Below are 19592 nucleotides of genomic sequence, written 5' to 3'. Positions count from 1 at the left end.
TACTGAGAAGGTAGTTCAACCCCTGGTTTATCTAAAGAATCTTCGAGTAATTGGCAATGACAAAACCCCAGAGCCTAATTGAAAGAATCCTTAGGAGTGAAGGAGTTAACTGAGTGTGTATGCTTTATCTTTTGTTCAGTGGACTGGTGGTTTGCTGATTAAAGTCTCTGGTAAATGATTGTTAGAGAACTGTCATTGATAGCTGTTGCTAGTTGCTGCATTTCAAAAGCCTGTTGATTCCTTTGAAAGGCTATACAGCATCCTTGAGCCCTTTACTCATTTCAGATCTTCTCAGGCTTGCTGGCAAAAGGATCTATCAGAACAACAAACATGAATGATGAAGACTACAGCACCATCTATGACACAATCCAAAAAGAGGGGACATGTGAGGTCCCAGACCAGCCAGGAGAAAATGAAGGTCCCCTTTATGATGCCATCCGCAAAGACTTGAAGCCAGAAAACAATTTATATGCCACCCAGCTGGAAACCCATCAGTATGCTTCTGTATCGGTCTGCGTCGTTGGGAGTGAGGAGAACAGCCTAGCTTCTTCCCAGCCAGAAGCAGAGGGCTACCTCCTGCCTGATGAGGTGCAGCCTGAGGCCCAGGATCCTCAGCCAGATGAACCCCAAGAGGACAGAGACAACTCGATGGAAGAATTACATTCATCAGGCCAGGCTCAGGAGCCCCGCTCAGCAGAGCCCCGCTCAGCGGAGCCCCAGGAGAATGGAAGCATGATGAAGGAACACCAGCCTTCTCCTTCAAGCTTCACCATCCAGCATAGCAAACTCTTCTCCATCAGCATGGATTCCCCAACTGGCTATTTCAGTGCTAATGGTTTGGAAGAAAGCGAAGTATCTTCCATGCACCCTGAGATTATCCTCTTCGTGAAGGTAAGGGCTGCCTTAGACAGCACACTTGCACATGCAGATGGCTGAATTGGGGTTTTATTTTGCTCTGAGTGGCCAGGGAAAGATGCATGGCGTCATGGTCCCTGGACCTCAGTACATATTCAAGAGTAGGGCTGAGTAAACGGGTCATTCCAAAGTTCAGCCAGGACTTCTCAAAATGAGAATTGGGAAGTACATATAAAATGTGTGTTTAATCATTGACTTTTATATACTATGGGCAAGGCATTTTTTTTAAGAGTTCACTTACGAGTGAGCAGAAATTGCTGCTCAAATGCTTACCTATGTGACAGACGTCAAGTACATTTTCCTGGCAGATTAAATTTCCTTGGTCAACATGGTTTTTAAAAATGAAACCAAGGCTTGTGAGAGAAAGTCATATCTACAGTTAGGTACTGGAGTTTCCTTCTTACATTCCTAAGGTCACAGATACTTCAGATAGATGGTCCATAAATATTACTGCTGTCACTGAATTTGCCATTTTGTCACCCATATAAATAACTAAAGTATCTGACGAAGTGAAGTGATTTCAGTAGTTGTAAGACAAGTAATTATCAATGTTAATATTTAAATACTTACAATGTTTTAAACAAAGAACTTCGGTGATCTTTGCATTAGACTAATAACATAATAAAGATTATGGTTATGAACACTATCAAAACATAAAAAGCATTTCAGTCTATTTATTAATCAAGATGGCAGAATCTTTTCCCCCGAAATTGCCCCCCACCCAACAGAATGTTTATTTTTATATATTTTTATGTGTAGATAGCATATTAGTAAATATTTTTATTTCTGGCTAATAAAAATGATTATTCTGTGGACCTGCAAAAACCCCAGTCCACACTCATTTCTCTCCTTCCTTGTTTCCAAAAACACTTATAATGAAACACACTTTATTTGCTAATTTAATACATTATCACTATCTACTTTGTACTTTTGTGTGTAAATCGTGTCTCCTTTATTCTACTATGAATAGCCCTTGGAAGAATTTTCACTTTTACTCTGAGTGATATGGGGGGTCATGGGAGGGATTTGAAAGGATCATTCCATCTATCTGTTTGAGCAAAGCCTATGGTGGGATAAGGGTGGAAGCAGGGAGAGGGGTTGGGAGACAGTTGAGAAATTTGAGGCAAGAGATGATGACGGATTGGCCTACAGTGACAGTGGTGGAGGTAGGTGGTGAGAAGTAGGGTTGGATTGTTTTGAAGAGAGAGCCTGAAGAGTTTGCTGATGACATTGATGTAGAAAGTAGAGAAAGAAAAGAGCCATGGTTGACTCTAGGGGTTTTGGCCTGGGCTACTGGGTGAATAGATATGTCATTCCCATTTCAGCTATGAACCCCTTCTTAGGGAATCCTAACATTGGCTTTGTCAATAATTTGCTGTGAAACATCCCTGGGCCCAAGTTTCCTAGTCTCTAAAGTGAGATCTCTTACAGTCTTTGATTCCAGTGTGTATGGCCCTAACTCAGTGTGTACACATGTGGCACCAGACATTGTCTACTCTAAAAGACTGCTCGACAATGACTATGATCTCTACATTTGGGTGTGGTTGGAAGGGCCAACATTATGCCAACATTGTTTTCTACCCTCAGCTCGTATGAAGCCTGTCCCTTAGAAAGTGTCTGTAGCCATGGCCTGCGGAGCCTCTCTGATTAGGACATTCAAAGGGCTTCCATGCAGCACTGCACAGGCTGTGCACTGAACAAATGTAGGGGGGTGTCATTCACTGAAAATGTGAATGGTGCCCCCCCACACCCCGCAGAAGTCAGGCAGTGTACCAGCCCTGGTGAATGTTCCTCAGATTCATATTTAGCCTGGGATCTTTATTCTAAAGGAGTGACTGCATATAATTCGGCTCAGTGGTTCACAAAGTGTGGTTCAGGGACTAGCAAAATCAGCATCACCTGAGAGCTTGTTAGAAACAAATTCTCTGGCTCCAGTCTTAATGGATCAGAAACTCCAGGACTGGGGCCCTGCAATCTGTGTTTTACAAGTCCCTCAAGTGATTCTGATACATGTTTGAGAACCACTTACTCGGCTATGTCTGAGGCTAGCTCATCATTCCTCAGGTCTTTCCGGGTACTTAGTTACTCTGTCTTGCTTAGGCTAGAGCTGTGGAGTCCTCAACGCATTTCTAGGGCTTCCTATTGATTTAATTACCCAAAACAGCTGCTGGGGGATTCTAGGGCTGTCTATGCCGTTTATGTGTATGAGGAGCATCCCTTCATTGCTGGCCAAGGTCCAGAGTTTGGTCCTTAATACTTGTGGCTGCCATTTGATGTTAAGGCAGCGTTGATAAACCTTCTTCATCAGACTCTGTTAGCCTGTCAATGGTCTCGTCTTCTTGATGCAATTCTTCACTTCTTGATTGATCCAAGTATCACCAACCATTGTCCAGCTTGAGTTGCAGAATTCAGCAGCAGCCTCCAGTCCTGCATGTCCAGACACAGAATCAGACTACATGGAATGTTTCTCTGAAGGAAGGCAGAGTGTGAACTTAGTCTTCAAGTAAAAGTCAGCCTATACCCTTACTGCACTCTTTCTGAATGCAGTTCAGGATCAGTCGTGTGTTTCATTCGGTGTGCATTGCAAGGGAATATCTCTGGGTATATAGCAGCTATTGTGTCCACAGATTTTGTGGTTGTTCATAGTTTATTGGTTAGGAGCAATTTCCCAAATGCCTGAAAATTACACTATCTTTGATAGGTCCTTTAAAAAAAGTTTATCTTTGAAGGGGATCAATTAGACTGAATGGTCCCATCCTTGAAGATGAGAAATGTGTCAGGTGAGGCAGCATGTAATGAGAATCGGCCCACCATGCTGTCCATACCATATCTATACCGTCACAGAGTAGTCTTGGGTTATCAGCAATCTTCGAAGGGCAGCTAGTCTTACCTAGCAGGTGTCAACATCAGTGCTACATTCTAACTGCTCCTGGGAAGATTTAGGGTGACAGCATGATGGAATGAAACGAATATGAGACTGGGAGCTGAAAGATTTGCATTCCAATCCTGACTCTGACACTTTAAGACTTAATTTTCTTGTGCAAGTGACAGCCTCTTTCTCAGCCTTAATTTCCTATTGTACAATATGAGGCTAAATAAAACCTACCTCATGGCTCAAATGGAATAACAAAGGTGGAAGGGCTTTGCATAGTGGCTAGTGTCACAGAATTTTCAGTAATTGTTATTATTGCCATAACATAGGAAACAATGTTCTAGGGGCATGATATCCCAAGTAGGGAGCTCAACATAATCCATGAGGGTACAGGAAGAAAATAATCAATATTAGAATAGAAATATTAATCAATGTTTCCATTTATTTTTATCTCATCCTTTAAAATTTTAATACTTTATGTGTTTCATAATGTACAAGCATATTCTTACAGTAGTACATTCACATAATTGGTAAGTTCATAAGTGTACGAATATTGTGGGTAAATGATGAAGTTTTGTATGGATTAAAAAAAAAAAAACATTGCTATTGAGTTGATTCTGATTCGTGGCAACCCTGTAGGACAGAGTAGAACTGCCCCATAGGGTTTCCAAGGCTGTAATCTTTACCAAAGCAGACTGCCACATCTTTCTCCCGTAGAGCAGCTGGTGGGTTCGAACCATCGACCTCTTGGTTAGCAGCCAAGTGCTTAACCACTGCACCACCAGGTCTCCTGTTTTTGTATTGATAGAGATGTGCAATTTAAAAAATCTTGTTGACCTATACCATTTTCTTCCTTTTCAGCCACCATCTGAGGGCTTGGGGGCCCTTTCTTTGGCCAAAATCTGTTGCGAACAGGTCCCCTCACCTCCCAGTTCTTTCCTTGTACTAAGTTTTCACAAGCAGCCTATTCAGTCCATTTGCCTTGCAGGCAAACAAAGATATATTGTTGCAGGTGAGAAACTATAAAATCAAATTGAGGAAATGGAGCTGGATTTGGATATTGAGACGTGTCTCAGCTGAGGAGCTGGGTGGAAAGGGTGTTCCAGGCAATGGACTTTGAAAAAGCAAAGGTTCAGTGAAAATACACATGTGTATGACTAGATCCCTTTGGCTGGAATGAAAAGAAGGTCCGAGTAGGGGCAGGGCAGACGGGGAGGCTGAAGCGCTAGGAGTGCAGCCTTGCATGGTAAACTAAAGGGTTTGGACTTTATCCTGCAGGCAACAGAAAGTAACAGAATATTTCTGAGGAGGATGTCATGAGCGAAGCAATACTTAGGGTGATTAGTAAACAAATTAAAAGGCATTTCCACCTATGGGTAGAGAAGAACCAAACAGTAAACCTACCAAGTTTCATTTATATTATTAGTTCAAACATTTACATGTAAATACCCTGTGTGTAAGAAAACTGTGTATTTTTATAGTTATTTGTTCATTCAACTGACCATCTAGAGATGCCCAAATATTTAGATCCTTGCCTTCACATAGACAAATTTTTATAGAAAAGGTATCCGGGCATGATGCTGATTTATATCTTACCTACGTATATGTCTACCTAGTTTAGTTCATATTTGGATTCAAGACAAAATTTTGATTGTTGTCATTTTAGTATAGTTTCTAAGTGTTTGTGCGGGCCCAGCTTAGCCTGGATGAAGTACTCAAAGTTGCACATTTAAAAAATCCACTGCCATCGAGTCAATTCCATCTCATAGTGACCCGATAGGACAGAGTAGAACATGCTTCATGGGGTTTCTAAGGAGCGACTGATGGATTCAAACTGCTGACCTTTTGGTTAGCAGCCGTAGCTCTTAACCACTGCGCCACCAACACTCCAGTTGCACATTTAGATGTCTGGAAGTAACTGGAAGCCTGAAAGGTCCTCTTGTTCTGTGATCCTCCAGGAGCAGCTTGCTCTAACATCAGTAATATAGATACTTCAAATTACGTCCTTGGAAACATTTGTGAGAATATGCAGGTCTGAGCTTGTCCCAGGTGCCCAACTGTCCTTTCATGGAACCACTGAAGCATACAAAAATGAACCAATGAACAGGTTGGAACAAAGATTTCTATTCTTGTCAGAATATATTCTTAATTAGGGTTCTAGGAACAAAATCAAGGCCTGATTTTATTTAAAAGTCATTTAGTAGGTGCCCACATGAACTGACTTGCTTTGTGAATCAAGTCTATCAATCACAGAGGTCATAGAATCTCAGCTATGTGACAAGAACATTGAAAACCAGGGGAGTCAAGTGACTCCTGCACTTCCTGCAAGATGGCCTGCGAATTAGTGGCAAACTGGGACTTTGGACTTTCAATCCAGTGCACATTCCTTTATATTGGCATTCCTGGTCTGGTGTGCTAGATGTTCACGCATATGCTGCAGGAGGTTCAGGAACATTCTAAACCTCTATCCAAATTTTGTGCAGGAGATGATTCTCAGGAGGGCCCATGACCCCTCAGAAAGGTTAAAACTCACTGTGATGCATTCCGCCTTCCCTGCCTGGGCAGTCTGTGACTCGTATGCACAAGTGGGGGAAGGTAGAATGTGCTGTGGAGCAGCCCAATTCCATTTATTTCCTGTTGAGTCATCCACTCGCTTAAGCCTTTCAGCATCCTCAAGAAGCCGTAGGAAGAAGCCCTCACAAAAGAGTAATAAAGAAGCATTGCTCGAATCATCGTGTGGGGATTATGTCAGTTCTGAAAATGAAGGTGATGTCATGTTCTGATATAAATGCTCCCAAATTAGGACCCATTTGGACCTTTGTTTTTTTCTACAAGGGACTAAAAACTCAATTTCAATTCATCTACAACTAATCCCACCATCTTAGTGGACAGTATAACTAATTGTACCAATGAAAACTTTTGAGTAACTTAGATTTCTGATTCTCTGTCCAGCTAATTTCACCTCCTAAAATGTTATCTTCTTCTCCAGCTGGACCACCACTGGTCGCTGTCATCTTGATCATGTCTGTTCAACTCATCTCTCTTCCTTTAGACTTCTTTCTCTCTCAAGAATCCCCCACATAGCCACCAGAGTGGTCCTTATAAAGTGAGCACCAGACCATACGATTCTCCTGCTTCTAACTGTGCAGTTGCTCTTCATTGCCTCCAGGAAAAAGGCCAGGCCTGTTAGAATGCATAAAAAGGTCTTCATGATTCACCAGGCTTTTAGTCAAGACCTCATCAACTGACACTCCTCACTCACACTTTGCCTCAAAAAGCATTGACTTGCCTGCACTTCCGTGCACACTTCCTTTCATTGTATAACTCTGAGCCTTTGCTCAAGCTCGCCCCTTTCAATGCTTTCTCTTCGCAGGATAACCTGCTGTCCTTTCAGATCCAGCTAGAAGTCACCTCCTCAGGGAAGCCTTCCCACGTCCCTCCAGACAAGGTGAGGCTGGATGCCCTCTGTGATCTCCCATTTCTCTTACCTCAATGTTATAATTACCTGGTTAAGTCTTTATCTTTCTCTCCAGTTGTGAATTCCTGAAGGAGGGTTTGCACTTCATCCATTTTCATATACCTGGCCCATGGTGTACTTAATAAGTGATAGTTGAATGAAGGAAGAAGGAAGGAGCTAGCTACCCCCAGGGATCCTCAGAGCAGTGAAGGAGGAGGAAGGCTTGTCTGAGTAGCTTGTGGCAGTAATAAGTGTGGTGCTCCAAACCTCTAAAGGAAAGAATGAGTTGAAACCAAGCATGGGAACATCTGGACATGGGCAGCCACTTGTGGAGTCCATCTTTTCTCCCAAATGCAAGGGGTTCTGTGAGAATTTGGTGCACTGTATTTACTTTAGTCTCTACTTCTCAGACATTCAAGAGAATGCCTGCCATGTTCCTAGCATTGTCCTGAATTTGGGCAGAAAGCCAATATTCTGAGTGCTTAATTTGATGCATTGAGCTTGGAATGGATGTTCAAGTCAAAGAACTTGAGGATTCAGGCAGCGGTTCGTGGTTAACACTGCAAGGAACAGCCTGAGGAAGTGATGTTGCCATAGTAATTCCTTGTCTCTGAGCCTGCCTTTGTGTTTTTCTGCACCATTAATATTTACCAAACACTGTTCTGTCAATAAATGTAGAGCCGGACTAAACACAGTAACCAGGAGAAAGTGAGAAGTATCAACATCCGGGGGAGAGAACAACAACTGACTGGGATGTGGCTGTCAATCAGAAAAGAAGAAGTGGGTGGGGAAGGTTGGGGGTTAGATTAGCAGGTGAGGGACCATTTTCTGGGCTCCATTTTTCAAGGGTAACTCACCACACTGTCCGAAGGGAGCATGCCTTACTTATGTCGGTAGCTCAGTGTCCTGTGTGGGACTGGGCTTGTCCTAGGGGCTCCGTAAATGTTAGTCAAAGTGAACTGACCTGAACAGTCACCTCTCGGACACTCAGGTGGCCTTTACCTGCCTAATGAAATAAAGATCACCATCTCTTGGAACAAAATTGCAAGTTTGATACTTAACACCCCTGCTTTAAATCTTGCCCACTGCCAAGAGGACCAAGTCCATCCTCAAGCATCCCATGCAAAATCTTTTATGTTCTGCCCCTAACAACCTAAACAATCCCATGTGTCACCATGCCCTGCCTTCAAAAGGGAGCTATGCCCCAGGAATACTGAGCTGCTCGTTCCTCCTCACAAATCAGATGCTGTTTTGCATCACCTGGCTTTGCCTGCATGCTGATCCCTTTACCTACAACACTTTTTCCTCTCCTTTATCTGGACAGTTCCTCCTCATTTCTCTAGAATCATATTCCCTGGGAAGCCATCTCTGAAACTCCAAGTTGTTATAAGTGATACTCCCTCAGTGCTTACCTTACCTTCATCTTAGCGCTCATCCCCTAATGTTATGACTGTCTGGTTCAGTGTGTGCCTCCCCCAGCTGCTCACTGAAGTGAAAGCTCCACAGGGAAAGCACTCTCCATCCACATCTGTTCACCGTGTTTCTCCATAGGTAGCAGAGCCTGGATCATACTCACTGCCATTGAGTCAATTCTGACTCGTAATGACCCTGTATGAGATGAGATGGGATGAGTAATAAATATTTATTGAATTAAATTAAGCTGTACTGGTAATGGGAAAGGGAGTTTAGTTCTCTTTGGAAGGGAAAGCTAACTAGTGTGTTTCCGGAAATTTGGATAGCATTCAAACAAAGGCATTTATGTCTCTGCATCCATTTACATTTGTCTTGGGGTGGGGTGGATGGAGAATCCTAGCTGAAGGGCTGGCTGGTATAGTGAAAAAAAATAGAAGAGGCAAGTCATATTTACTGAATGTCTACTTTGAACCAGGCTCTGTTCTAGGTTGCCTCCTTCATTCATATTATCTCTGAAATAGGGCTTAAGAGCTAGGCCCCCATCTTGATTCTGATACTGACTAACTGAATGACTTTGGGCAAGTCTTTTACACTCTCTGGGCCTTAGATTTATCACTTGTAAAAAGAAATAGCCCTAGCCGCCTACTTGTTCCAACGTGCTGTGTATGGAAACTGTTTTTTAATTCTGGTAAAGCAATCTGCCTCGCATGGGAACCTTCTCTCTCACACCTTATATTTATATTGTCATACTCTCTGAAGGTCTTAGGTAGCGCTGTGGTTTTTAATATGAGGGGGAGGGGGAGATAGTGAGTAACAAAGATAGAGATATTCTCACAACATAGAAACAGGATTTTTAAAATAACTTATTTTATTTTTGTTGTTGTAGTTGAGAACATACACAGCAGAACGTGCACTAATTCAACAATTTCTACATGTACAATTCAGTGACATTGATTACATTCTTTGAGTTGGGCAACCATTCTTACCCTCCGAGTTGTTCCTCCTCCATTAACATAAACTCACTGTCCCCTAAGTTTTCTATCTAATCTTTTGTTGTCCATTACTGAACATTTTGACAAGATCCTATAGAAGAATCATGATGAAAAGAGAGAAAACGCAGAACAGAATTTCAAATTCTCATGGAATCCAGACTGTCTGAAGCCATGGAGGCTGGAGGAACCCCTGAAACTATTGCCCTGAGATAATCTGTAAACCTTCAACCAAAAATATATCCTCTGAACTCTTCTTAAAACCAAACAATAGTTTGGCTTAACTAGTAAAGAGCGTCTGCTTTGAGCATTGGGCTCCTTTAGGATTTTTCTATATGGGATCAAATTGACAACAGCAACTTGAAAGAAACAGAATTTTATCTCAAATCACATTGAATAGTGTAGCAGGTTTTGGAGCCCCATTGACTCCTCATTCACTTTGAGTAAGTTGATTATTTGTATGGTACAAAATTTGAAAGATACAAAAGAGAGAGTCCCTTCCCCCTCCATACTCCCTCAAACACTCTATTTTTGTTTTCTGAGGCAATTCATTCCAACATTTTCATGTATACGTGTCCTGAAGTATTTATGCAAATTCTGGCAAATATGTGTAAGTGCATATATTTAAAATTCTCTCTCTTTATCTGTTGTTTTACACAGATGGTATTATACTGTTATGCACTTTGCTTTTTAGGGGTTACTTTTATTGGGATATAAGTTACATATATTCAAATTCACCAATTTTAAGTATAGAGTTTAATGAGTTCTGACAAATGTATACAATCTTGTAACAACCACCACAAACAAGATATATAAACATTTCCATCACTTGAAAAAGTTCTCCTGCCCTTTGCCATGAATCTCCTCCTTCCCACCCTCTAACTCCCGGCAACCACTGATAGGCTTTCTATCACTACAGTTTTACTTTCTTAAAAATATCATATAAATAGAATTAAACTTGACGCAGTCTTTTGTGTGTAGTTTCTTTCACTGAACATAATGCTTTTAAATTCATCCATGTTGGTACATGTACAGCAGTGTGTTCCTTTTTATTGCTGACTAGTATTCAACTGTATGAATATACCACATTTAGGCATTCACCAGTTGATGGACATTTGGGTTCTTTCCTAGTTTTTGGCTATTATTGATAAAGTTGCTGTAAATATTTGAGTATAAGCTTTTGTGTTGATTGTGTTTTCATTTCTCTTGGGTAAATACTTATGAAAGGAATTATTGGTCATATGGTAAGTGAAAGTTTAACCTTATAAAAACTTACATATTATTTTCAAAGCAGCTATCAGAATTTGTACAAAACTTATAGTTGTTTTCTTTCCAGCACTTGGTATTCCCATTCTTTTAAATTTTAAGCATACTGTTGAATGCATACTGCCATTTCATTGTAGTTTTAATTTGCATTTATTTAATGACTAGTGAACCTATGAGGCAGTTCTACTCTGTTCTATAGGGTCACTATGAGTCCGAATCAACTGGACGGCAACGGGTTTTTTGGTTTTTAATGACTAATGAAATTATAATGAAATGTGCAAAGACCTGGAGTTAGAAAACCAAAAGGGAAGAATACTCTCAGCATTTCTAAAGCCGAAAGAACTGAAGAAAAAAATTCAAGCCTAGAGATGCAATATTAAAGGATTCTATGGGCAAAATGGAAACCCTGGTGGTGTAGTGATTAATTAAGTGCTACGGCTGCTAACCAAAAGGTCAGCAGTTTGAATCCACCAGGTGTTCCTTGGAAACTCTATGGGGCAGTTCTACTCTGTCCTATAGGGTCACTCTGAGTCGAAATTGACTTGATGGCAGTGGGTTTTTTTGTTTTAATGGGCAAAATACTTAACAACGCAGGAAGCATCAAAAGGAGATGGAAGGAATACACAGAGTCACTGTACAAAAAATAATTGCTTGATGTTCAACCATTCCAGTAGGTAGCATATGATCAAGAACCAATGGTATTGAAGGAAGAAGTCCAAGCTGCACTGAGGGCATTGGCAAAAAACAAGGCTCCAGGAATTGACAGAATACCAATTGAAGTATTTCAGCAAATGGATGCAACCCTGGAGGAGCTCACTCATTTATGCCACAAAATTTGGAAGACCCTTACCTGGCCAACCAACTGGAAGAGATCCATGTTTGTGCCCATTCTAAAGAAAAGTGATCCAACAGAATGCAGATATTATTGAACAATATCATTAATATGACACGCAAGTAAAATTTTGCTGAAGATAGTTCAAAAATTGTTGCAGCAATACATTCACAAGGAATTTACAGAAATTCCACCTGGATTCAGAAGAGGACGTGGAACAAGGGATATCATTGCTGATGTCAGATGGATCTTGGCTGAAAGCAGAGAACACCAGAAAGATGTTTACCTGTGTTTTATTGACTATGTGAAGGCGTTCTACTGTGTGGATCATAACACATTATGGATAACATTCTGAAGAATGAGAATTCCAGAACACTTAATTGTGCTCTTGTAGAACCTGTACATAGACCAAGAGGCAGTCATTTGAACAGAACAAGGGGATACTGAGTGGTTTTAAATCAAGAAAGGTGTGCATCAGGGTTGTATCTTTTCACCATACTTAATCTGAATACTCAGTAAATAATCTGAGAAGCTGGACTATATGAAGAAGGATTGAAGGAAGACTCATTAACAACCTGCGATTTGCAAATGATACAACTTTGCTTGCTGAAAGCAAAGAGGACTTGAAGCACTTACTGATGAAGATCAGCATAAGAAAAACAAAGATTCTTACAAATGGACCAATAAGCAACATCATGATAAATGGAGAAAAGATTGAAGTTTTCAAGGATTTCATTTTACTTGGATCCACGATCAATGCCCATGGAAGGAGCAATCAAGAAATCAAATGTCATACTGCATTGGGCAAATCTGCTACAAAAGACCCCTTTAAAGTGTTAAAAAGCAAAGATGTCACTTTGATGACTAACGTACTGCCTGACTTAAGCCATAGTATTTTCATATGCATATGAGAGCTAGACAATGAGTAAGGAAGACTGAAGAAGAATTGATGTCTTTGAACTGTGATGCTGACAAAGAATATTGAATATAGGACGGACTTCCAGAAGAACAATAGCCCTGGTGGTGTAGTGGTTAAGAGCTACGGCTTCTAACCGAAAGGTCAGCAGTTCGAATCCACTAGCCGCTCCCCGGAAACCCTATGGGGCAATTCTACTCTGTCCTGCATGGTCCCAAGAATTGGAATCAACTCGATGGCAATGGGCCCAGAAGAACAAACAAACCTGTTTTGGAAGAAGTACAGCCAGAATGCTCCTTAGAAACGAGGATGGACATGTACTTTGTTATGAGGGACCAGTCCTTGGAGAAGGACATCATGTTTGATAAAGTAGAGGGTCAGAGAAAAAGAAGACCCTCAACAATATGGATTGACACAGTGGCTGCAACAAAGGGCTCAAACATAGCAATGTTTGTGAGGATGATGCAGGACCCAGCAGTGTTTCATTTTGTTGTACATAAGATCGGTATGAGTTGGCACTGACTCAGCAGCGCCAAACAACAGCAATGACTAATGAATGATGTTGAACGTCTTTTCATGTGCTTAGGAGCCATCCTTATATTTTCTTCGACGATGTGTCTGTTCAAATCTTTTGCTTATTAGTATTGTTATTTTAGTATTTTTTCTTATTATTGAGTTTTAAGATTTCTTTACTTGAGATATAATTCCTTATCAATAAGTATTTTGCAAATAGTTTATCCCAATCCGTGGTTTGACTTTTCATTTTCATAAAAGTCTTTTTTTTTTTTATTGTACTTCAGGTGAAGGCTTACAGAACAAATAGTTTCTCATGAAACAGTAGTACACATATTGTTTTATGACATTGGTTAACAACCCCACAACATGTCAACCCTCTAACTTCTCAAGCCTTTTTGGTGAAAATATACATAGCCAAAGATACACCACTTCAAAAATTTCTACACGCACAGTTCAGTGACATCGACTACGTTCTTCCAATTGTGCTGCTATTCTCACTTTAGATGAAGGCTTACAGAACAAAATAGTTTCTCATTTAACAGTTAGTACACATGTTGCCCTATGACAATGGTTAACAACCTCACAACACATCAACACTATCCTTACTCAACCTTGGGTTCCCTATCACCAGAAAAGTGTCTTTTGAAGATCAGAACTTTTTGGTTTCGATAAAGTCCATTTATCAATTGTGCTGTTTATGTCCTACCTAAGAAATCTTTGTCAAAAATTAGTTCACAAAGATTTTCTTGTATATATATTCTTCTAGACGTTTTATAGCTTTAGGTTTTATGTTTAGTTCTATGATCCACTTAGAGTTAATTTTACATATGACATTAATATCAGATAAATAAATACCAGATAATATCAGATAAATGATGCAAAATACAGGTTATTTTTCTTCCTTCTTTCCTCCTTGCTTGCTTGCTTCCTTCCAGCCTACCTTCCTGCCTTATTTCCTTCCTTACTTCCTTTCTTCCTTAGGTATGTCCAATTGCTTCACCACAATTTGATGAAAAACTTACCCTCTCCCGATTGAATTGCCTTGATGCCTTTACTGAAATTCGATTGACTGTGTATGTCTGGGTCAATTTTGGACCTCTATTCTGCTATTAATCTATGTCTTGATACCACACTGTCTTGATTACTAAATATAGTAAATCTTGAAATCATGTAGTATAAGTCTTCCAACTTTGTTCTTTTTTCAGAATTATTTTGACTATTATAGGTTATTTCGTTTTCATATAAATGTTAGAATCAGCTTGTCAGTTTCTACAAAAAAAGAAAGCCTCCTTAGATGTGTCTTTTCATTTTAATTTAATTAAAAATATTTTCTAATTTCTCTTGTGATAGTTTTCCTTGATGTATGGGTCATTTAAAACTGTATATTTTAATATCCAAATACTATGTGATTTTCCAGACATTTTTCTAGTACTGCCTTATAATGTAATTCTGTTTTGATTAGAGAATATACTGTGTATGATTTCAATCTTTTTAAATTTAATGAGACTTGTTTTGTAGCCCATAAGATAATCTATCTTAGTAAATGTTCCATGTGACCTTGAAAAAAAAAGTGTATTCTGCTTTATTGGGAGGAGTTGTCAATTAATATCAACCAAGTCAACTTGTTTGATAAAGTTCACATATTCTGTTTTTACAGATTTTCTGTTTTATTAATTATTGAGGGGGAGGGGGAGCTAAATCTTCAAATACAAATGTAGATTTGTCTGTTTCTCCCTTCAGATCTATCAATTTTTGCTTCATGTACTTTGAATCTTGTTTGTAAGTACATAAACATTTAATCTGATATGTCTCTTGATATTCACCCCTTTATTATGGAATTATCTTTTTATAGCTGGTAATAGTCTTTGCTATGGAATTTACTTTATCTGATATTAATACAGCTACTCCAGCTTTCTTTTGATTAGTGTTAGCATGGAACATCTTTTTCTATCCATTCACTTTTAACCTATTTGTGTTTTTATAATTAAAGTGGGTTTCTTATAGGCATCACATAGTTGGCTCTTGCTTTTTAAATCCAGTCTAACAATCTTGCCTTTTAAATGGAATGTTTAGAATATTTACATTTAATCTGATTAATTATGTGGTTGGGTTTAACTGTACCATCAAGCTGGTTGTTTTTCTATTTATTCATCTGTTTTTTGTTCCTTACCCTCCTCTTTTCTTGCCTTCTTTTCTGTTAACTGAGTCTTTTCAAAAAGGATTTTATTTTATCTCTAGTATTGGTTTATAGCTCTACCACTCTGTTTTGGTGGTTCCCCACGGGTTTATAATTTACATCTTTAACTTATCACTGTCTACCTGCAAATAAAATTCTATCACTTCATATATTGTGAAGAACCTTACATCTATATACTTCCAAATCTCCCCCTCCCAACCTTTGTGCTATTTTTTGTCATGTATTTTACTTCTATATAAATTATGAACCCCACAGGGCAATGTTATTATTTTTGCTTCAAACAGTCAATTATCTTGTAAAGAGGTTAAAAATGAGGGAAAAAAGTCTTTTATATTTACACACTTACATAATTTCCAACGTAAATTTCCAACTGGTATTATTTTTGTTCTGTTTGGAAAACTTTCTTTACTATTTCTTTTATTGCAGATTTCCTGGTAATGAATTCTCTAAACTTTTGTATATCTAAAAATGTCTCTATTTCGTCTTCACTTTTGAAAGATATTCTTCAAGGTACAAAATTCTAGGTTGACAGGTTTTTGGTCTTTTCCAGTACATTAAGGATGCTCTATTTTCTTCTTTGCCTGGTTTGTCATAAGAAGTCTGCTGTCACTTTTGCCTTTATCCCACTGTATGTACTTAATCTGTCTTTTATCTCTGACTGCTTTAAAAATATTCCCCCATCACTGTTTTTTCTTCCTATCTCTTCTGCTTGGGGTTCATTGAGCTTCTTGGACATGTGCATTTACAGTTATCATCAAATTTGGAAAAATTTCAGTCATTGTTTCTTAAAATTTTTTTCTACTCCTTCACTCATTTCTTCTTGGATTCCAATTATATGTACATTAGGACCGTTGATATTGTGCTGTAGCTCACGGAAGCTCAGTTTTTTTTTCCCCCAGTCTTTTTTTCCTCTTTTATATTTATAAATAGATATAAATATAAACTATATATTGAAGTTCACTGATATTTTCTTCTGCCGTCTGATCTACTATTAATCCCATCTAGTATATTTATGCATTTTAATTATTGTATTTTTCAGCTTTAGAAGTTCTATCAGGACTTTTGTATCTCTCCAGTTTCTCTCTTCATCATGTTTGTGTTTTTCTTCTACCGTCTTGAACGTATGGAGTATATTTATTACAGAAGTTTTAATGTTCTTGTATACTTATTTTATTGTCTTTGATATTTGGGGATATATTTTGATCGATTGGTTCTTTCCCTTGGTTATGAGTTGTATTCTCTCAGTTATTTGTATGCTCTGCTAATTTTTTTGTTGTTGTTGCTAGACATATGGATTTTATGTTGGTGGATGCTAGATTTTGCTGTTGGGCCTCATTCTGAGATGCAGTTAAGTTACATGGAATGAATTTGATTCTTTGGGTTTACTTTGTATCTTTGTGAGGGTGGTCCAGAAAGCCCTAGTCTAGAGCTAATTAGGCCCCATTACTGAAGCAGTGTCCTTCTGAGGACTCTGCCCAATGCCCTGTATATTTGGAGATCTTCCAACTCTGGCTTGTGGGAACACAAACTATTGCTGGTCCTATGTGAGCTCCTGAGATTGTTTTCCTACTCATTTCCTGTGGTTATTTGCCTCAACTTGGTAGTTTCCTCACATCCATGTGAAGATCGGTACTCAGCCAAAGCTTCAAGGGGTCTCCTCTGCAGCTCTCCAGAGTGCTCTCTCTCCCCTCCCCACTCCCTCTCTTTCACTATCCTCCTCTGTATTTAGATATACAAATTCTCACTGCCTTGGCCTTTCCAAACTCCAAGCTCTGTTGTCTCTTCAACTTGGAGAGACTGCCAGGCTCTTTCTGAGTCCTATGTTGCCTATTTCCAATGTCTGAGAACTACTGCTTCACATAGTTGGTCTGATTTTCTATTTTTTTAAGGTAGGACGATAAATCTGGTTCCTTTTATTCTATCATTGCGAGAAACAGAGGTTGTTCTTATTAACTTTAAGTTCCCCGTTTCTGTTGAGTTTTCTGTTCTTTCATTTTGGAATATAGGCCTCTTGAATTCAAGTTTGAATCGGAGTTTGGAGGGTAGTTATGACACTCAACTGAACTAAAAATCCAGTAAATATGGTGTTAAAGTAATATTATGGGATAACAGCTATAGCTAAACATTTTGGCCCTCTGGCAAGAGGCTCCCTCCTGATCCTCCTATTTTGCATTCCCTTTGAAAGATTATACTATACTGTCTTCTGCAAAGTTTTTATCTTAAACCTTAAGTTCTTGGCAATTAGAAGACAGAAAAAAAAGATGTTCCAGCTAATCATTCATGGACACAAGCAACATACAATGCTATCTTTTCATCTTTTACCTCGTACCACTCAAGCTTCTGGTGATCCCGTGAATTTACTTGGAAAATCTCAGGAAAAATGGGCTTTACTACTACCAAAAGGGAATCCTAGCTCAAGCTATCTTCTGATACCCAAGTGTCCTGAATCAGTTTGTGCATGAATTTTATTGTGTGCATAGGAAAATGTGCTGACTGGAAGCTCTGCTCCAAGATAACGGCCCCCTCAAAAATACAAGATGACTCTCCTTGTGAGCATAGTATGTACTTTAGACCTGAAGTCAAGTATTTTTGTGCAGTCTTATGAGGAGGAAGTTTAGAAATCTGGGCTTGAAACCATGCTCTACTTCTATGCTATAATCAGGGCCCTTCTCCCTCCTTTCATGAGCCTGTGGGTCAGCAGAAGTGCCAGGCCTGTCAGAAGCCGTCAGCCTCCCATTGCTGCCCTGGCTTGGTGGACAACAGTAACATGGCAACAGCTGAAATAAATAGGAGAACTCATTGTTTAGGAAACTACTAATGTTCTGAGGTTTCAATAATAATAACCACAAGGTAAACATGTAAGGTGGTAATGAATAACTGACATGAGTACCTTTTGTTATTTGGACTACAACTGCATGCTTTTTCCCTCCACAGAAATTCTTTCGTTGTGTTCTTCTATGATAGCAAGAAAGGACAGAATATGCTGCACAGTCATTTTATATTCACAATAGCAGTCCTCTAAAAACTGACCTGGTTCTTCTAGAACTGTACTGTTCAAAACAATAGCCATAAGCCATGTGTGGCTATTTAAATTAAGTAAAATGAAGTAACATTAAAAATTCAATTCCTCAGTCACACCAGTCACATTTAAAGTGTGCAATAGCCACAGTGGCTAATGTCTACCATATTGGAAAGTGCAGATATGGAACATTTCCATCATCACAGAGAGTTCTATTGGAGAGCACTATTTCGGGGGTGACCTGGGTTCAGATTTGGCATGAAGACCAGTCAGCTATCTTCAGACAGTTTACGTCCATTCTGTGGGACTTTATTCCTTTGTCTAAAAATAAACAGGTTTGGTGCTTGGGTTTAGTGAGATGCAATAGTGTTGATGCCCCCAAAACAAAGAAGCCACCAGTACAAATTATTCATATTGATAAATAGTACCTGTGATACAAGTTCATATGAATCGATTGATTAAAAATGGTAACTATCTAGGCACAGCTCTACAACTGATAATCGGTCCTTGAGAATCTCAGTAAATATTCACTGGCCATGTCCAAGCCCATTGACAAGCGGGATCCATCAAAGCTGCAACAACTTTGAGGATAAAGGTGCTGCCGCTGCAGCCACCAGGCCCAGATGAAGCATTAATCCTGGGACCAGGCCATAGAAATCTGAATCTGTCACTCATCCACCCTTCTCCTCAGAGTCAAAACAACTTACCAAGTTAAAACAGGGAGGGTTATTGGGGTTGGACTACAGGGGTTGTTATCACTACTCAGACGTGAGGGTGAAGGTTGAGCAATTCTCTGGTGAATATGGAGAGTCCTATTCCATGATAAAAATTTTATAGCTGCAACAGTGAAGTCAGGTCTGTATGCTTATTCCTTCTTATGTATCACTTTACTACACTTCAAATTAAAAAGTTGATAAGTCTTTATTGAGCCTGCACTCTGCACCTCATGCACAGATACTGTGAGAGCTGTTAAAACACTCTAAGATAGGGGCCCTTTCTGTCAGGCTCTGGCCAGCTGGGTCAGGAGCAAGGATTAATGTTAGCAAGCATGTAGAATTTAATGTAAGAGCTCTGGTAGAATCAAGTTCTAGAACATATGATGCACAGTGCTGAATAAACAATGAAGACATTCAAAGGCAGAGGACTGGATTCATCAAGGAAACCTTCATGGAAGAGGCAGACTTTGAAAGAAACTCTAGA

At 39.4% G+C, this 19592-nt stretch overlaps 1 protein-coding gene across 1 annotated transcript in view; it reads left to right on the top strand.

Annotated features, from left to right (window-relative positions):
• Positions 1 to 330: 330 nt before the first annotated feature.
• Positions 331 to 19592, top strand: part of CLIC5 (chloride intracellular channel 5) — a 199887-nt gene continuing 180625 nt past the window's right edge. The window contains exon 1 of the mRNA XM_004379519.2: positions 331 to 891. Within this exon, the coding sequence (XP_004379576.1) occupies positions 331 to 891 (561 nt within the window). The remainder of the gene's footprint in view (positions 892 to 19592) is intronic.

The sequence above is a fragment of the Trichechus manatus genome, unplaced genomic scaffold (genome assembly GCF_000243295.1).
Source record: "Trichechus manatus latirostris isolate Lorelei unplaced genomic scaffold, TriManLat1.0 scaffold00065, whole genome shotgun sequence".
Taxonomy (NCBI): Eukaryota; Metazoa; Chordata; class Mammalia; order Sirenia; family Trichechidae; genus Trichechus; species Trichechus manatus.
This window is presented reverse-complemented; position numbering and strand designations above follow the sequence as displayed.